Source organism: Balearica regulorum, chromosome 13, assembly GCF_011004875.1.
Source record: "Balearica regulorum gibbericeps isolate bBalReg1 chromosome 13, bBalReg1.pri, whole genome shotgun sequence".
NCBI lineage: Eukaryota > Metazoa > Chordata > Aves > Gruiformes > Gruidae > Balearica > Balearica regulorum.
The window spans coordinates 236,843-255,952 of record NC_046196.1 but is presented as its reverse complement, the minus strand read 5'-3'; the positions used below and the strand labels follow the sequence as shown (position 1 = coordinate 255,952).

Below are 19,110 nucleotides of genomic sequence, written 5' to 3'. Positions count from 1 at the left end.
GGTTGTAGTGAGTTTGAACTGGAAATGGGTCAGACTGAAGCTGAACAAAATTGGTGGACAGCTTCCTACCACCTCAGTGGGTTGTTTATTGCTTTCTCCTTTGGCTTCTGTATCTGCCACTTTGTCTTGCTTTTATCTAGATATTAAGGTATTTGATTTACGGCATTATCTTTCATTATTTTATAGCAAGACCTAGATTTTTGATACAAAGATGCAATTACGCTTGTGAAGCACATACTTGCTCTACACACAGGTATATATAGCTGCCAAAAATTTGTTAAAGGAAGGAAACAAAAAACCACCCCATTTAGTGGCATGTGCTATCTGTTCCTTCATCTGCATGTTGCCATAGCTGCTTGATGTTACAACCAGAATACTGTCTCTTGCTTTTCTGCACGTTGTGCGCATTTGGTTACATACCACTCGTTTCCCCTGCTCTCCCATCGTGCAATCCCCATCTCCCGATGCCTCCCAAACTAGGAATAATATTTTTTGCTTTCGTCAACATTGAATCCTGGATACTGTGACGACATGAGTACCAAATAGTCTGATGGAAAAGTAGCGTAGAAATGAGTTTTAAAGGCTGTTGGGATTGCCATGTGGAAGCTATATTGTCTTGTACTTAGTCTGGCATTGGTAGCTGGCCTCACGAATAGCATCTGCTGTTAGGTGGTTTAACTTCTTATTGACCACTTTCAACAACTTCCTTATGCATATGAATAGTTAGGATTGCTAAACAAAATTCCTGTGTGGATTATTTTTAAGGTGTGAGAGTGGTGGGGTTTGTGGTTTTTACTCAGGATAGAGGATATTTTTACATAGATTTTTATATAGTTTGGTTTGTAAATGCAGAAGCTAAAGCCTGTCCTATAAGATGTTTAAACTGGGACAACCCCAGAGTCACTACAGGACTGTACTTCATGTTAGGTTCTTTTCTGCATGCAAGTTCCAGAATACAAGATTTTGGCTTTACTTTAGAACTTTCAGTGGAATTCTATGTGGTCTTCCCTCTTCTCGGTTCAATCCCTAGAGATCCACCTGATAGTTTTAACCAAGTATTTTATATTTATAATTCCAAGGATTCTAAGTAGTAGTAGCAAACCCTGTGGTACATGCACTCAAAGCTGCTATTGCTCCTAATGCATGCTCCAAATAGTTGAGAATCTGGAGAGTTCTGGTCCATGCGTGCAGCTGGTTAGATGACTGTAGATATAGATGCCTTTTCTTGCGTGTTCAGGTTCTCTGTGTGCATGCTGATTGGCTTTTTTTTTGTTCTCCTTTACAGTGACCTTAATCACAGCACGCAATATGTGCAGGGGCTGGCACTCTGCACTCTTGGCTGCATGGGCTCCTCAGAAATGTGCAGAGACCTTGCAGGAGAGGTGGAAAAGCTCCTCAAAACTTCCAACTCCTATCTTAGGAAGAAGGTACTTCAGGGAACTTTTGAATACTTTGTTATGGATTAAAACTCAAGATTGATCAGGTATTTTGCTAATATCTGGAATACTAGATGGCTTGGATCATACTGGCTGAGTATTTTCCCAGTGTGCAAGACAGAGGTCAAAACTCCCTCTCTATAGCAGGAATGTGTGTAAAAGACAAGCCTCCAACAGGTGAGGCAGTTGTTTCTGTTTTGATAGTCTCTACCTTAAGGTTTAGTGATGGTAATGTGAACACCTGCCTGTTCAGACATTAACCCCAAGCTTCTAGTCATCAGTTTTATTTCTGTATCTTCTCAGATAAGTCCAGAGAAACTTTGATCATTAACAGTGCAGGCTGATATCTGATGATTTGAACCTATTTGATCTCTTCTGTTGATGACGATGATAGTAGTAGTGAGATGGAAAGGTTAAGGGCTTGAAAGGGGCAAATGATTATAAATTATCTCATTTCTGTAGCAAGTGTGCCATAACATCTGCAACGTGTAATCACCCTTGTTCTTTTAAATTTATTTCATTGTTAAGTCTTGGAGAGTGTGGGGAGCAGTGAGATTTTGGAAGAGATGCATTGTTGCTACTATGTCTAGTGCTGGATCTAGAGAGAGATTGGAGAGAAAGCAATGCTAAGAAGTATTGCTGTATTCTGGGAAGAGGCCGTCAGTGCACTTGATTCTGAAGCAGCTGCAAAGAATAGTGTCTCCTATTGCTTCTGCACCCTAGAACTAGGAAAATTTTTTTGCAGTATACTTTTGTTTTTCATAGGACCCATCACCTGCAGGAGGAAGTTATTTTGTGGGCAAGGACATGATATTAAAGGGGGAGAAAATAAGCCATAAATTTGACATGAATTTCTTTACTTCCAATGCATTACAACCTCCCTAGCAACAGGAAGACAGACTGAAGTAGCCCTATTAAAGGCAGACCTGCTTTGTAGTTAATATCACTTCTGAAGTGAATAATGTAAAAATGAACCACTGCTAGTTGGGAGTATTAGTTTGTAGCTCTGTGCTTTTTTTGTTTCCCTTTTTTTCTTCCTTCCGTCCTCACTTGTGGTAGTTTTATTGAACTCTTCTCTGTGATGCTGTTTAGTATCCTTTGTAGTAGACGGATGGAAAAACGTACCATAAACTTTCCAGGCCTTTGTATATCGTGAAATTTGTGATAGTACCCACTGTGCTAGATGTTCTTAGTGCATACTGTAATGACAATGATACATGTTTTAACAGAGCTGTTTCTCCTATACAGGCAGCATTGTGCGCTGTTCATGTCATTAGAAAGGTGCCTGAACTCATGGAGATGTTCCTGCCAGCCACCAAAAACTTGCTGAATGAGAAGAACCATGGTAATATCGAAGACTTTATTTAGCAACACTATGCCATTCTTTAGGGGATGGTGCACTTGCTACCTAAGCCTTTTGTTTGGAAGGAACTTTTGAGGTGTATTTGTATGATTAGTTTCTTCCCATTTTTATGCAATGAAAGCAAATGTCCTTCAGAAGGAAGGGATGTGTACAACTGTGCTAGTCAGCAGGACTTTTACATGGCATAGGTGACAAAAGGAACTCTTTCACTGTTTCTGATGCACTTCAGAGTGGGTGGAATGGGAAAGTTTGTGACTTTTATCCAATACACTGCCTAAAGAGGCTCTAAAATGTGCTTTTTGGGGGGAGTGGGCATGTTGTGTCTTCTGTTAGCATAGTGCTATGGGATTCTCTGACATCATTTTAGCAGACATTCCCAAGACTGAGATACCTACATCACTGTCAGGAAAGAGTCTTTCTTCAGTGCTGTTTTTTTGTTAGAACTACATCGTAAAACAGATTCTCACTTTAATGGTACTTTGCGAGATGTTTCTGGTTTAATGCATTTTCTTGCACAAGTGCTTCTAGAAGATTGTTTAAAGAGAAATACTAACACCTTGACCAATTTGTATCAAGCCTAGTGCTCACTTTCCAAAGTCTTATTCCTGGGGTACATCTGCAGTGAGCATGTGACTTAAGAAAATAGATGAGTGTGCTAGGACCTCCACAGTAGATGTTTTCAGTGATGAAAACCCATTAGAAACAAAAGTTCAGTCTCAAGACAAGGTAGTTGTAAGTGCAACAGTACTAACAGGCCACAGTAGCTTCCTGAGAAGCTCTTGTTTCCTTTTATTTTTTTTGCTGCATGTGTTGTAAATCTTTGAGGTACAGGACAGTTTGCATGTGGAATGAGGTTTGTGTGTGCAGCTAATTTACCTTGATCTAAAACATGATGATCAGAACATTTAGACCAGCCACTGCTTCAAATAGGCAATGGTCTCTAAAACTCTTACCAGTAAGTGATGCCTATGTGATCCAGCTTGGTAGCATGAGATCCTCTGTCTTTGTGTTATGTAGCCCTGAAAAGCTGAGAGCTGTTCTCTTTCCTCTTTGAAGATGAGAATACTCCTCTTCAAGCCTTGACCAAGCAGAGAACTGAGTCTAGGTTCACCTGAATGCAGGAACTAGATCATCCTTTCTGCTTTCCTCATCCTTAAAAATCAGTATCTCCTTTCCAGCAGTCTTAGCCATGGGCTTTGTGTTGAGGTTTCTCTGAAGTAGAATATATAGGAAACCCTTTTAGCAGCCTCTTGGGACATCTCAGTGATAAGTAAGCAGTGTCAGTGTTATAAAGCTTGCGTCATAGCTTTCTTAGATAGATATTTATGTACTTCAAAAGAGATTTTGAATAGAATCTGCAATAGGTCAGAAAGCTCTATAGCTTGTGGAATATAAATGTCATAATCTCTGTAGAAAACATTGCTTATTAAGCAGGCTTCTAGTCTCTTTCTAAGTCGGAAGCTCTCCAGTACAGACTTAACAGCTACAGAAAATGAGTAACTGAAAAAGTTAGCATATGAGAAGGATGCTGTGTTACAGCTGACTGTGGATGTAAAATAAAGTTCTGTGCTTTATAAGGTTATATCTCACTAACAAGTTATCTAACATTGACATCTAGTTAAATGGTTTGTAACTGACATGCCTTTTCTAACTGTTTTCGGAGACACTTTGACTGGGATTTGTTCAAGCAGGGCGTGCAGCAGCTGACTGCCAATGCACAGACACCGACTTCACTGAGCAGTCTACCATAGTCTTTCTCTAGACTGAGTTCTGAGACTTTCCGAGGAAGGCGCAATTCAGGTCACATCAGATTGGCTAGGGTACCCAAATCTGAAGAGAAAATAAGGAAGCGTGGGGAATCCAACACCTACAATACAATTAACACACATTGACCTTCTAGAGTTTTATGTTGGTATAGAATCATAGAATGGTTTGGGTTGGAAGGGACCTTAAAGTTCATCTAGTCCAGCTATGTCTGTTACCATTTATCTGACTGTGTATTTAGTATGCAAGTTTTTGCAGACAAAGTCCAATTTTTCTCCTCCTTTGGCCTTTGTGGCAGCTTTAAGACATGAGCACGTCGATACCTGCTTTCCCTTGGGCATAGCTGCAAGTGCAAATATATTTTGGGGTAGATATGTTGGCTTCAAGAAGAATATTTTTTAATGATTTCCTGTTGTTTCCGTATGATCTTTGTCTGGAGCCAGTGAAATTATGTTAAATACAGACATACTTTTTTCTTGTTCCTCCCTCATCTTTAGGTGTTCTTCATACATCAGTTGTCCTCCTCACAGAGATGTGTGAGAGAAGCCCAGACATGCTTGCACACTTTAGAAAGGTAAGTATAAACTGCTAATATTGCAGAGTTAATATTCATGGTTTTATTTGTGGTAGATTGGGGGTTTTGTTTGCGTGTATGCATCCTCTTAGTCTCCCTAGTGAAAGCAGCGTGCCTGTCTTTTTATTAAAATCCTTAAAACTGTTTGGGTGAAGAACTTAATGATACTGTCTGTTTGTTATCAAATTTAAAACAAACCAAAACCAAATAACCCCCAAAACAAAAAAAAACCCAAAATGCCCACACCATTAAATTTGGGAATTTTGTGTGTATCTAGCCCTAATCCCCTACAATAAGCGGGTAAGTTACAAAACATCAGTCTTAAGACTGCGCAGTGTGAAACTCATCCTAAAGTTAAACTGTCCTCTTTTATGTTCCTTTAGTTTTTTCCACTCTTTGTAGCTAATTGCATAGTGACATTGGAATCACAAATCTATTAAACATAAAGAGGCAAAGATGGAAAACTGAGGCTTATACCAACACCTAAATGCCTTAACCACAGCCACACAATTTTATAAACTCAGGTCAAAAATACCAATGGAAGGTCTAGTTTTGTAGATTCCTCATCTCTAGCGCGTGCTATGTTACATCACTTTCCATTTTAACATATGGCTTTGAGAGTCAAGTTGCTCTTCATCCTCTGGTTAGGAATGTTTGATTCTCCCCCCTGCCCCCTCCCCAGCACAAACTTCCTTGTGCTGTTTGCTCTAATTTGCTGTGCAGTATGTGCCATATGAAAGACTACCAATAAAAGGGCATCTGAAAATTTCATTGATTATGTCATTCTGAGTTCTTTGTCAAAGAAGGAAAAATTGAACAAAGCTGGTAGAGCAGAACTGGCCGCTTGCTCCTCTGAAAGTCTTAAAGGTGCTTATTTACTTGCATGCCCAGTTTGCTGTTCTTCCTTGGCTTGTCTATATCATTAGGGATTTCAAACAGTACATCCTTTGATGCATCTTAGCATTTTGGCACGCATCTTCCCTTGCCCTGTTTGTATATGTCAAAGCAGGAATGAAAGTGGCACTAAGGTCATTTTGAAGGTAGCCATCCCTGCTATTATTTGCTCAGTTAAGATGATAGTCATGGGAAGAGAGAGATGAGTTGAGTCCACAAAATTTAGGTAGTAGATACATTCTTTTCTAGCTATCTCTTGTAGTTGTTTATGCTGTGAATGGTATAACATTGATCTGTCCCTAATTGCTGCTTCGTCTGTTTTGTCCCTCTTGTCTGGAATCCTGCTGTGTGTTAGAATGAAAAGGTAAGAATTATTCTTCTAGACGGTGCATGCTTGCATTGAATCTGTAGATGTTTGTCTCTTGTGAGGCAGTGCCTCTTAATGCCGCATTTGTGATTGATGCCATATGGTTAGATCAATTGTACTTGTCTAATGCTTTTTGTGTGCTGATCTGGTCTTGTCCCTTTATAACCATGGCAGCCCTGAATCTCAGTTGTGGCCTTCTCCAAACATGAGCCTGCTTTACTCAAGCTCTGTGTCATTTGAGCAATACTTCAGGGGAATTTTTTTGTCCCTAAAGTCCAGGACAAACTGTAGCCCTGGACTTTCTTCTTACCACAAACTGGACTTTGTGTTTTGCCTGAATCATGGGGCAACTTTGGGTGATTCCCAAAAAGGGAGCAAGGAGAGACAGTCACATAGCCACCAGTAAGTGGGCGTACTGTGCTGCAAATAGCTACTGAGTACAACTGCATTGCTGGTATTTTTCGTGGGTATAATTTGACTACAGAAGATTGGAGTGGGTTGGCCCTCAACCGATCTCCATGGCTGTAGTGTTTCCCTTTGCTTGTCCTGTCCTCAGTCCTGATAACTGTTGCATGTTAGAAGGCAAAGAAAATGTTAATCAGGGTTCCAGGAATGCTCCAGCAGGTCACTCTACTTGTCTGTTAATCTGTCATGAGGGAAGATGTTGCAATATCCTTTGGTTTCCCCTTTAAGGCAGGTAACAGGAAATTCATGGTTCCTTTTGTTTGTGTGTTTTATGAAATGCACGTTTTCAGAGGAGTATGTAATTCTTGAAGAGTCAAGGTAGGAATAAAAAGAGATGATGGGTAAACTCAACTCAGCTGGTTTTCTTCTTGCACTGTACCACAAATGTACAGGATTTTAGTCCAAAAAACATTGTCCATTTAGTATGTCTACACACAGCTATTGTGCTCTATAAGTCACATTGTGCTTTTGGAACCTTCTGTTACTATCTGTCCTGAATCTGAAGCACCATCTTGATTTGATGTTGTCGGAAGTGGCGACTTTACTACAAGCAATCTCTGACCTGGTAAAAATTTAGTGTGAATGCCATCCCTGACTCATAGTAGGCATACATGAATGCAGGAGCAGCCCATCTCAAGGACGGGAAAATTTAAGTGTTAAGGGTGACTCACTGGGAAGGGTTTTGTAGAGAACATTTTGATAAACTGTAATTGTCATGCATGGAGTTAAGAGAAAGAATGATGCTGTCCTGGTGCTAGCCATGCGTCAGGAATGAAAAATCCACTTAGTGCAGCCACTGTAACGCCTCTGTCTAGTTTGTCACCTCATCTCCGGCCAGTGTCTGGATTGTTTTAATAATACCAGCACTGAGAGGGATAGAAGAAACTTTCTATGGAAGGAATAAAGCTTGTAGAGATCTACATCTCTCTATCATGCACCAGGAGTGATTTTTCTCTTACAGTTCAATGGAAATTAGTCCAGTTTCTGTCTTTCAACCTTAAGACTTTTTTCATAGGATGTGTTGGAAGTGAGCTTCCATTTCATCCTTGAGACTAATTTGTTAGTCGTAACTGCTATAGAGGTTTTTGGAGATAAATAGTAAGTTTGTTATAGGTTGTCTGCTTTAATGATTGGCTTATTTGCCACGTTCTCCCCTAAATTGATTACTTGCTTGGCATGTGTGAGATGTTAGAGAGCAATTCTGTAGCAGTTCCTTGGAGTTGCCCTGACAGATGAAGTGCATCGCTAGAGATGCCTAAGATGGAGGGAGTTGAACCAAACTTTTGCAAATAGGTAATATTTCTTCAAAGCTATGTACAAGTCTTGAAAGATAACTTTTTCCTATGGGTAGATGTCTACTGGGAGACCAGTGCCATCAACATCTGAGTAATCTGCACTGTTTCGGAAAGTTTTTTAATCCCCATGGTTGGAAAGAAACTTTAAAATATAAACAGCATGAGTTGATATGACTTTGTGCTCCTGAATCTAGCATAATAGCAGTGCTTCTGTAAGTTTCTCTGCTATTATGCAGAATCCTTCTAACAGCAATGAAGTGAAGAACTCGGTCAATTTAGTGTTGCTGCTCTTGCTGAGAAGTTTGGGATGAAGAGGAGGAGAATAGACTCCGGAGCTACTTGCAGGGAAGTAGTTGTCTAACAGTAGAGCCCTGGGGGAAGACCGGAGAGAAGTCCGTTCTCTGCCCTATTTGGAAACTCTTGGAGAGGTAGCAGATCACAAAGCTTTTCTTTCTAGAAGCTGAGTTGGATGGAGTGTCAAACTTGAAGGAATTCTTGATCATAGCAAAAAGATCAAAGATCAAAGAAAAGATCAAAACTCTTGGCTATGCCTGATGCTTCCATGGAGGTGTATGCTAAAAATGAGTTAGGAGCTAATGTAAAGCCCACAAGTGAAGTCCTGGAATTATACCATTTTAATAGTTCCAGCACATCTGCTTTTCACGAAGAGAGGAATTTAAGTCGGTATTTCCTCTCAGGTCTCAACTGCCAAGCTCTGGTAGATTTAGTATTTTAAAGATACAATATGGTGCTCAGGTCCCAGCTTAACTGTTTCTAGTTGTGCCGTAGTTAAGCTGTGGGTATTCATATAACATCAGCTCTAGGTGTGCAGGTTGAACTATGTGGAAGAATCCATAAACTGACTTTCTTTCAAATACAAGATTTGTTCTTGGACCTGTACTTCAAAGCTGCCAGGGGGAAGGAATAACACCCTAACAGGACAACTCTCTTCTTCACAGCTTGTTCCCCAATTAGTTCGTATTCTGAAGAACCTTATCATGTCTGGATATTCACCAGAGCATGATGTGTCTGGGATCAGTGACCCCTTTTTGCAGGTAAGAACTGATGCAAGCAGTGATCGATAGCTTTAATTCTAGTATTGTGCTTTGAGACTTAGGTATGATGAGGTGGTTACCTCAGGACATCTGTGATTTTAAGATTTAAGTCTTTGTTAGAGCTGATTGTGCAAATGGTCTTCATCTACCTTAGTGAAAGGCACCTGCCTTAGTTTAAACAGCTGTTGTAATGCCTTACCATATTATGTGAAGTTATGTCAAAAAGGAGAAGCAGCAACACATGTTGGTCTTCCAAGGCTGTGCCTAGTGGGTGATGGACGTACTCTTAACAGTTCTGGCTAGCGTGAAGAAAATGAGCACAGTGTAAGCCTGCTCTTGTTGGTAAAGATCTTATTAAGGATAAATGTTTTGCTTAGAAAGGGAAATCAGCAGTTTATTTTGCTGCTTTGCCACTCCTCAAGAAGTGTACTTGTCATTTCATGGTCTCCATGTAAAACACTGCTATCCAATGAGATTTTCTTTGCTTTGTTTTGTCAAATAGGTACGAATCCTGCGGTTACTAAGAATTTTAGGGCGAAATGATGATGATTCTAGTGAAGCAATGAATGATATACTTGCACAGGTGAGGTCTGCAAGGTTGATGAGCAGCTTAAACTTTCTCTTTTGGTTTCTTAATAATTTAGATTCAGCAGCACTGGTGAGGATATAGCTGCTTGCTATGCTGGGTTGAATTTTGCTGCAAGAGACATATGTTCATAGGTGTGATGCTTGTTTGCTAGGGATTGGTTAGTTTCACTGCCTGTTCTGCACAACAGCACAAAGAGGATCTGTTTTGAATGTGTTGGAATTGCTTATTTTGTTTCTTTTCTCCAGGTTGCCACTAATACAGAAACAAGTAAAAACGTGGGAAATGCCATTCTCTATGAAACTGTGCTGACTATTATGGACATAAAATCTGAGAGTGGACTGAGAGTAAGTTGCCCTTGCTGTGGCATGTTTTTTTTTTTTAATTCTAGGCTTGTATTAGAGTAGTTTGAGTACATAAAGCAAAGTTGTTTCACCCAAACATAGCTCCACAGTTGTCTCTAGCCTCTTCAGAAAGTGGTGTTCGTGTGGTTTTTTTTAAAATAACAAAATAGCAAAACTTCCTGCAGACTGTGTTCCCTTAGGTGCAGGAGAGACATCATGCTGTGTTTGTCTTAGCTTTTCCTCTGCTTAGTCAGCTTCTAGCATTCTTTGTTACGCTTTTGGCCAAGAACCGCAATGGTAGCCTTGATGCATTGCCTTTAAAATCATCTTGAAACAATGAACATGACCAGCAGCCTTTTTTGATCACTGACCTTCCCTAACTCTTTCTGCAGGTGTTAGCCATTAACATCCTAGGCCGTTTCTTATTAAACAACGACAAAAATATTAGGTAAGTTGTATGAAGTGTGTTTTGGCAACACCCAATTTAAAATGTGTGAAAAGCAATTACACAAAGATTATGCTGAAGTAGAGCTTTCCAAGAGACCGTATTGGGAAGTACTGTTGTTGGGGTTTGTATCACTGTCTAGCTTTCTGCTTTCTTGGTGCAGACTGGATGACTGACATGAGCCCAGGAATTGGGACGGGTACTTGTCTGGGCAGCAGGATATTGTTAGGCATGTTGCAGTTTAGTATGGTAACTCACCTTTGAAGATAGGCCAGGCAGTCTCCTGGAAGATTTCCATTTGTTACTGAGTGCAAGAGAACCCTGTTTTCTTGCAAAATAAGATTAAGTTGGGGGGGTGGGGGGGTGTGAGTGTCTGTGCATAGAAATTAAATGTCTACTGTCAACTATTTATTACCATATATCCTTATCCCAGATATGTAGCTTTGACATCATTGCTGAAAACTGTACAGACAGACCATAATGCAGTACAGCGGCATAGAAGCACGATTGTGGACTGCCTGAAGGATCTGGATGTCTCCATTAAAAGGTAATTTAAATCTCAGTGAAATAGACTCTCAAGGTTGACAGCCTATGGAAAGTGAACAGGCCATAGGGGAAAATGACAATAATCTGTCAGTGAGAGTAGCGCTAATGCGTAGTATGGTTCATACTTCAAAGAAGGTAATGAAGATGTCCAGCCACCTTCTTTGGGAAGCTGCTTTTACGTTTTATGCATCTTGGATTGGAAAAAAAGATTTTTCTGTTTGCCTAAATTTTTCCAAAATGGAATCTTGATGGAGATCAGATTGTGTGCTCACAGCAAGATGGAAAGCCTCCATGAAGTATGATCCTACTGAAAGCTACTCTGACATGCTCCATATTGCTTTTCTTTTCCAGACAAACAGGCAGTGCCACGTTGTCCTGAAGCACTGTTAAGCCATTCAAATAACATATTCTAGATTAAATTTGATTAGGCAGTGGTAGAATTCAGACTTACTGGATTGTTCAAATAGTTTGCTTACAAACCACGTCCTGTTATGCATTCTTGGTGTTCATTTGTCATTTAAATAGTGGTATGTTGCTACTTCTCTGGGCAATGGGAGAGCTTGCAACCTTACTTCTCATTACAGGAAGACTTTTTTCTGATACTCAGTCTAAACTTCCTCTCTTTCTTCTCATTACTTCAGTTATGTTCCTTTTACTCATGATAGTAACTTCCTTCAGTTTCTGCCAGATGCTTATAGATACTCTGCGATAATTTGATCTCACTTTTGCCTAACCTATATGGAATACTGCTTTTAATCTTCTAAATTGAATCTTTTAGCCTGTCAATTGCTTGCTCTTCCTCTCAGAACTCTTTCTCATTGTTATTCTTTCTATAACTGATAGTCTGCAGCATATGACGCGTCAGTGATGGGGACAGTTGCATCCCTGTTGCATTTTGTGGAATCTGTCTGCTGCAGGCCAAAACTTCATTGAGCTCTCGTCAATTTCAAAATTGCTGAACTTTTTTTTTCCCATCTTGTCAAACTAATTAGATATGCCATAGATACTTGTTCTGATAGGCATTTTTCAAATTTATGTCCATCTTTGAATCAGATTTAGATTTTTACCAGTACTACTTAGCCTAATATGTACAGAATAGGAAAGAAATTGGATCTGTCTCACTTCTGAAACTTAGTTTTAACTGTTATGCAATGGGTATCACGTAATCTATTTTTTACAGTTGCAATCTATCCCAAAACACAAATTTATCTCTTATATGTTCAGCAAGTAAGTCTGCTGTTGCTGTTTGGTGCCAGAACCAGCATGAGGCTAGGTTGTAGAATAACAAGGCCTCATCTAGATTTTGGATAGAAGGCAACAAAAGCATTTTATTGGTGCCTGCTAGGAAAACATAGGTGTGCTACAAACAACAGAGCTTCATGTCTGAGTGCTGTTGGAGGATGAAGCCTTTGAGTGATCCATCAGCAGAGCATGATGTTGCCATGCTGACACTCCTGCTGCTGACAATGCACTATCTTCACTGAAGCAATATATTGACTAGATGTCAGAGTCCCCAGGTAGCAATTCAAGAGCTGGGACTTGAGGGAAAGGCACGATACCTGGTTTTGGTTATCTGAAGCGTGGTCTGTTCTCATAATCTTTTAACCATTGCACTGCATCTTTGGTCCATGTATTATAATTCAGAATGGGTGTGCCATTTAATTTAAGTGGTTTTGTCTGTCTGCTTAATGTGATCAAACTACATAATTAAGAACTTTGTGACAGAAATGAGCCGTGTAATTTGATTGAAGGTAAGCAATATGTGTTGAGAGAAATGCCTGGTATTAAGATTGCAGAGTACGTCTGCGCACCTGCGGTATTGATATATCTGCTATAATGTGACTGAGAAGTTAAACATAATCATGAAAAACTTGTAACCCAGTAGGGTTAGGTGTAAGGAGTTAGGAACTAATTGGAGGGATGAAAACAGTTCTAATAATGGTATAGGTCTTCAACCAGCCACAAATCTAGATGATAAAAGGTAATAATTTAGTTATTTATTTCCATTTATTATTTCCATTTAGTTCTTTATTTATTTATTTTAATTCTGAACACCTCTATGTTTTCTAGGTCCCTGAGTATCGTTTGTTGGGTAAAAAGCAAAATTACACATTTAACAGTTCACAATTCTGTAGAAATCCTTCTTATTACAATAATAACTAGAGAGATGTGGAGAAGCAGTGCTGTCTAGATGATTTCAGATTCTTGAGAACAAATAGCTTGTGCCCAATACCACTGGACTGGGTAATGTGCCTGGCCTAAGTTGTTGATGTTTCGTGAACATTGGGAAAATACTAAGCGATGAGGAAAAAAAAACAAAACGTGTCCATGTAGTGGTAGGTTGGAAAGCTTGACACTGGATCAAGGCAGAATCAATGGGACTGCTCGTGTGTTTGTTGCCAGTAAATATATGAAAGGATGACAGTATAACTCATGCATCCCAACATTACGATTTTAGTGAAAATTGCTGGAGTGAAACGTACATTGAAGTCTGATCTATTTGAAGAAAGTATATATTACAAAATAGACTTTAGGTCTTTTGGCATAATTTTGGACATAATCTGTTGCACAACAAGCAGTACAAAATCACTGTACATATGAAGTAGTTCGGCAACTATCCACGTGATTTCAAAAGACAACTGAAATGGAGGAGGAAGTTTTTACTGTGCTATGAAGTCTGTCTTGTCTTCTACTAGAGTATCTCAGTGACAGAGAATAAAGTTCCTAATAATATGAAGAGGACACAACTTTTGCATTCTGGATTACACCAAATGCTCAATTTTAAAGAACAGTCAGTGTTGTTCGGTGAGGCTGTTTTAATGCATTGCTATAATGCATTTTAACGTAATAAATTGCTAACATTGTCCAGAAATCAATCACACTTGAAGATAGTAGTATTCATTCAAAAAATGTTGGAAGAATGGGAGAGCTGTGCTAGATTGAGCTACAGAAGCTTCAAGTAGAAGGGCTAAGGACTAGCCTTTGCCCTCTAGATGTATATAACAAGGAATAGCAAAGAGCCAGTACTCTGTCTAGTTGTGGTGTCAACTTAGGAGGGGAGGAGTGGGTTCTGAAAAGAGCACCAAGGTAATTTTGGGTTCCAGAAATCTTATGTAGTCTATCTGACAGGATACAATAAAGTTTATCAGTTAATATTTTAAATCTCTACTGTTTTGAATCTCTAATATATGGAGATTGAAACAGGTCTCTTCTGGATACCTGAAGCTGCAGAAAGCATGTTGTAGCGTGGATTACTTACTTATTGCGGTTGTGTGTCAGAAATGACCAGCATGTGATTAAAAATACTTGGACAGTCAGACCTAAATGCTGACGGAGTCTGTTTGCTGAAAGATATTTCTAGCCTTTTTGACATCTGGATAGGTGTTTCTAGAACACCTCACACCTCCACTCCCCCTTAGGTTTTTTTTGGGGTGGGTATTGTCTGCCCATGAACGGGAAAATACTGGCACATTTAACGTGGAAGGCTGTTCTCACAGGATTAATAAATACTGCTCTCTTCTTAATTAAAAGTTAAGTGCCTTTGAGTAGATGGAATTGGGGTTGTTTGGTTTTTTTACTTCACTAGCCAAAGATACTTTATTGGTTTTCTGTCTGTTGCCCTAGGCGTGCAATGGAACTGAGTTTTGCTCTTGTTAATGGGAACAACGTCCGTGGAATGATGAAGGAGTTGCTGTATTTCCTAGATTCCTGTGAACCAGAATTCAAGGCAGACTGTGCATCTGGAATATTTCTTGCAGCTGAAAAGTATGGAGTCAATTTACTTGCTATTAAGTTTTTTACATCCTTGGAATTATGAGCATTTTGTGTGTTGTTCCTCACCCCCCCAAGAGAGAATATGTTGATTGTGTCTTCTCCGTTTGCTGATCTCTGTGTGGTTTGTCAGTTTTAACCCACTCTGAGGAATAGGACACACTAGTGTGTCCCATATGGATATTCCTCATATCACTAAACCAGTCTAGTACATTGATTTCTGCTGCACTTTGGAACAGGTATTGTATTGACATTCTGGCCCTGCCTCCCCTCCACACACACATACAGCTTCTCTTTGGTTAGTTCTACAAGTGAGATGATTTCATTATTGTTGAGCCATTGTAATCAGCTGCCTGGCTTTCAAGTATTGTATATGGAAGATATGGCTGTAACTATATTATACAGACTTGTATATCCATTCAGCTTTCCAATGTCGGCATCAGTACAAAAAAGTCAAAGAATGTGAAGTGTCTGATGTTTTGTTTTGTGAGGGTTTTTTTGTGTGTGTGTTTTGTTGGTGTCCCCCGCTTAGGAAACAGTGGGCCAGGAAGTAACTGAATGGGGAGGTTCTGATGATGATGGGTTTCTTGCTGGTGTTGAAGGCTAACAGTTATTGCTCTAACTTGTTTTCTTAATTTTGTCAGATACGCTCCTTCCAAACGCTGGCACATAGACACAATTATGAGAGTCTTAACGACGGTAAGTGTGTGGGTTTTAATTCTGTAGGAAGTTACTCATCATCAAGTTGGAGATGGCTATTGGGTCAGGCTGAGAGGGTTATAGTAAATGGGGTTACATCAGGCTGGCAACCAGTCACCATTGGAGTTCCCAAGGCTCAGTTTTAGGGTTAGCTGCTCTTTTTAGTGTTTTCATAAATGATACAGACACAGGAGTCAAATGTACATTAAGTTTGCCAATGATACTAAACTAGGAGGAGCTGTTGACTCCCCTGAAGGTATAGAGGCCTTACAGAGATCTGGATAGACTGGGGAGCTGGGCAATCACCAACTATGAAATCTTAACAAGAGCCAGTGCCGGATTCTCCACCTGGGCCAGGGTAATCCTGGTTATATGTACAAACTGGGAGATGAGAGGCTGGAGAGCAGCTGCACGGAAAGAGATCTGGGGGTTTGGGTTGATGACAAGTTGAATATGAATCAGTAGTGTGCCCTGGCAGCCAAAAGGGCCAACTGTGTCCTGGGGTGCATCAAGCACAGCATCGCTGGCCAGTCAAGGGAGGTGATTGTCCCACTCTACACTGGTGCGGCCCCACCTCAAGTCCTGAGTACAGGTTTGGGTGCCTCAGTATAGGAAGGGCATCAAACTATTAGAGTGTGCCCAGAGGAGGGCAACCAGGATGATGAAAGGCCGCAAGGGCAAGACTTACAAGGAGCAGCTGAGGTAACTTGGCTTTTTCACCCTGAGGGCTGACCTCATGGCAGTCTACACCTTCCTCAAGGAGGGGGCAGCAGAGGGGGAGGTGCTGTTCTCCTCTCTCTGACCAGCGACAGGACATGACGAGATGGAATGAAGCTACGCCAGGGGAAGTTCAAGTTGGACATTAGGAAAAGGTTCTTCACTGACAGGATGGTTGGTCACTGGAAGAAGCTCCCCAGGGAACTGGTCACAGCGCCAAGCCTGACAGAGTTCAAGGAGCATCTGGATGATGCTCTTAGTCATATGGTTTAGTTTTAGATGTTCCTGTGAGGAGCATGAAGTTGGACTTGATGATCTTTATGGGTTCCTTCCAACTCAAGATATTCTGTGATTCTGTAAAGGCTAGCAGATAACAAATGCTGCAGTACTCGGAGGAAGTGTACTTACATGGTAGTGACCCAAGACAACCAGTCAGAAATACATAAACTCAGTAAATGTGACTCAGCGGTATTTTAGAAGAAATATATAATTTCAGAAATACACAAGAATACATTGTATAGCAGAGTTATTCTACTGCAGTAATCATGTTGGCTTCTAAGGACAGCTCTTGTTTTGTCTGTGATTCTAATATATGATGCTTTCAGGGAGAGTGAACACAGCCTTAAGTGACTTGCAAAGAGAAAGGGAGTGAAACAATTTCTTAGAATTATTCCAAGTTGAGTTTATCAAAGCTTTTTTTAATGAAACTCTATCAACAGCTTTCTAGTTCCTCTGCTTTGGGTTTCTATAACGTGAATTTCTATAACCATCATAGCTGAGGTGGAACTGGAATAGTGTTTTGGCAAACAAGAGGGAAGAGATCTTGATAACTGGGGTAGGCAGTGTGCTCCCTGAGGCAAAGGAGTGGGAAGAGATCTATTTTATCAGTATGAGTGTTCAAATTTGAGAAGTTCAAGCAGTGAGTCTGACTTGTGTGCTATTTTGTCACCCTGAAACAAAGAAAAGTAGATTCCTCTGAACTGAGAACTGATTTCCATTAGAAGGTTGACTGTGAGAATTGCTCTCAGATTACTTTCTTCAATAAAGTAACTTTCTTCTCTTGGCTGCTAGAGAAACCATTTATAAAGCTGTATTCATGAGACTACCTACTGCAGACTCTTAACAGATAAACATCCTTTTCAGTTTAGCAGACTTAGGAGAACTAACACAGAAAGACGGCATCAGCCATCTTTGGCTAGGTGGATTCTCACTTAAGTGAGTCCAATTAGGTCAACTAATTTCCTTCTTTTTGCATGCTCTGCTCTCAGTGTCAGAGGAATGCCTAAACAGAACGGGTTTTGAGCGGTATATGTCTTCTCTTAAGTGCCAAAGCTGTGCGATTGTATATTGCTCCACATACTTTCCTGGCCTTAAAGTCGACTTTTCCCTCTGAGCTCCATGTTCCTACTCTCTAACCAGAGTAATATGCAGGCAAGTTCCTGGGTCCTGTGCTTATTTGGCGTAGAGTCTGGCTTTGAGCAAGTGATTGAATAGGCTGTGTTCTGCACCCAGGGTACCTTTTCACTTAAAGTCTTCCATTTAACAGAGAAGTTTTCTGTGTTTTTTCTTCCTTCTGTAGCATAGGCTTTTTATGTCCACACTATCCTCTTAATAATTTCAGGATATCTGTAGTATGGATTTCTCTGGGTGTAGTTGAGTTCATTGGGAAAATGTACTGTCGTATAATCAACTGTAAAGTGCCTGGAGATGAGCAGGTTGATTTTTTTTTTCCCCTTTTAAATTTCCATACACACATCAGGTGGCTTTGTGAAGGATATCAGCAGATTCTGGGTGTTACTGAGAAGTCAGGTAGTGAAACCTAACAACTTTTATTTGTCTCTTGAATATACAATTGTTCTTGCAGGCAGGAAGTTATGTTCGTGATGATGCTGTTCCCAATCTGATTCAGCTGATAACTAATAGTGTGGAGATGCATGCCTACACTGTGCAGAGACTCTACAAAGCCATCCTTGGTGATTACTCCCAGGTAATACCAAACGTGATTGGCTTCAGTTTCCTTGTTATACTGCAGTAAGCATGTTTATTAAGCATCTCAAGGTAAGTCAGTATCACACTGTCTAGCTCCAAGGGACAGATTGTAGAGGAGGCATGTCTTCTATAAGTTCATGTTCTTTTTATTTTTTCTAATTCTTTTATGGAATTCTGGATCAAATGAAATATTCCTGATCTTTCAGCTGTGGAGAACTTCCTGGGCTGGAAGGAGGGCTAGGCTTGCTCTGGCACATGGTGATGGTTTAATACGTCATATAGGCATCCATTTGTCTCTGAGGCATCTGATTTTCTTCTAACAGCAGCCTCTGGTGCAAGTGGCCTCTTGGTGCATAGGAGAGTATGGAGATCTTCTGGTGTCTGGTCAGTGTGAAGAGGAGGAACCAATACAGGTATGCTTTGGGAAAGAACAGCAGCTGTGTACCTGGCTGAGGCTGGAGCTGCTTGATGCTGGCTATGTGAGGGGAATGCTTGTAACAGATACTTAGCGCTGGTGTCCATGATGGTGATGCACTCTGGACAGGAATCTCCTTCCCATGCTACAGGCATGGGCTGCAAAAACACTCACTGTGAGGAGTGCAGCTACAGTTGGCAGAGCAGTGTGGTTTCAGTGCTAACCTAGCTTGCAGGGTATCTGCTAGGGTCTTAGCTGTGTATTTGGTGATGAACCTGCTCTTCAATGTGTGGAACAGGAACTGTATTTCAAAACTAGTATCATAAGATCTCTGCCTAGATGCATCTGTCTCATACGCTGTGAACATATGCTACAGGCTCACAAT

General features: G+C 40.4%; 1 protein-coding gene and 1 non-coding gene across 4 annotated transcripts in view; both read left to right on the top strand.

Annotated features, from left to right (window-relative positions):
- AP1G1 (adaptor related protein complex 1 subunit gamma 1) overlaps window positions 1-19,110 on the top strand; it is a 52,554-nt gene that overhangs the window by 21,389 nt on the left and 12,055 nt on the right. For all 3 annotated transcript variants that reach the window (XM_075766041.1, XM_075766043.1, XM_075766042.1), the window contains exons 4-15: window positions 1,286-1,427; window positions 2,685-2,781; window positions 5,061-5,137; window positions 9,118-9,213; window positions 9,716-9,796; window positions 10,048-10,146; window positions 10,536-10,591; window positions 11,022-11,135; window positions 14,759-14,899; window positions 15,550-15,604; window positions 18,186-18,308; window positions 18,634-18,723. In XM_075766041.1, the coding sequence (XP_075622156.1) occupies window positions 1,286-1,427; window positions 2,685-2,781; window positions 5,061-5,137; window positions 9,118-9,213; window positions 9,716-9,796; window positions 10,048-10,146; window positions 10,536-10,591; window positions 11,022-11,135; window positions 14,759-14,899; window positions 15,550-15,604; window positions 18,186-18,308; window positions 18,634-18,723 (1,171 nt within the window). The remainder of the gene's footprint in view (window positions 1-1,285; window positions 1,428-2,684; window positions 2,782-5,060; window positions 5,138-9,117; window positions 9,214-9,715; window positions 9,797-10,047; window positions 10,147-10,535; window positions 10,592-11,021; window positions 11,136-14,758; window positions 14,900-15,549; window positions 15,605-18,185; window positions 18,309-18,633; window positions 18,724-19,110) is intronic.
- Window positions 12,521-12,607, top strand: LOC142603780 (small nucleolar RNA SNORD71). Its single transcript, XR_012837677.1, has one exon. It is a non-coding gene; the product is annotated as a small nucleolar RNA SNORD71 (small nucleolar RNA).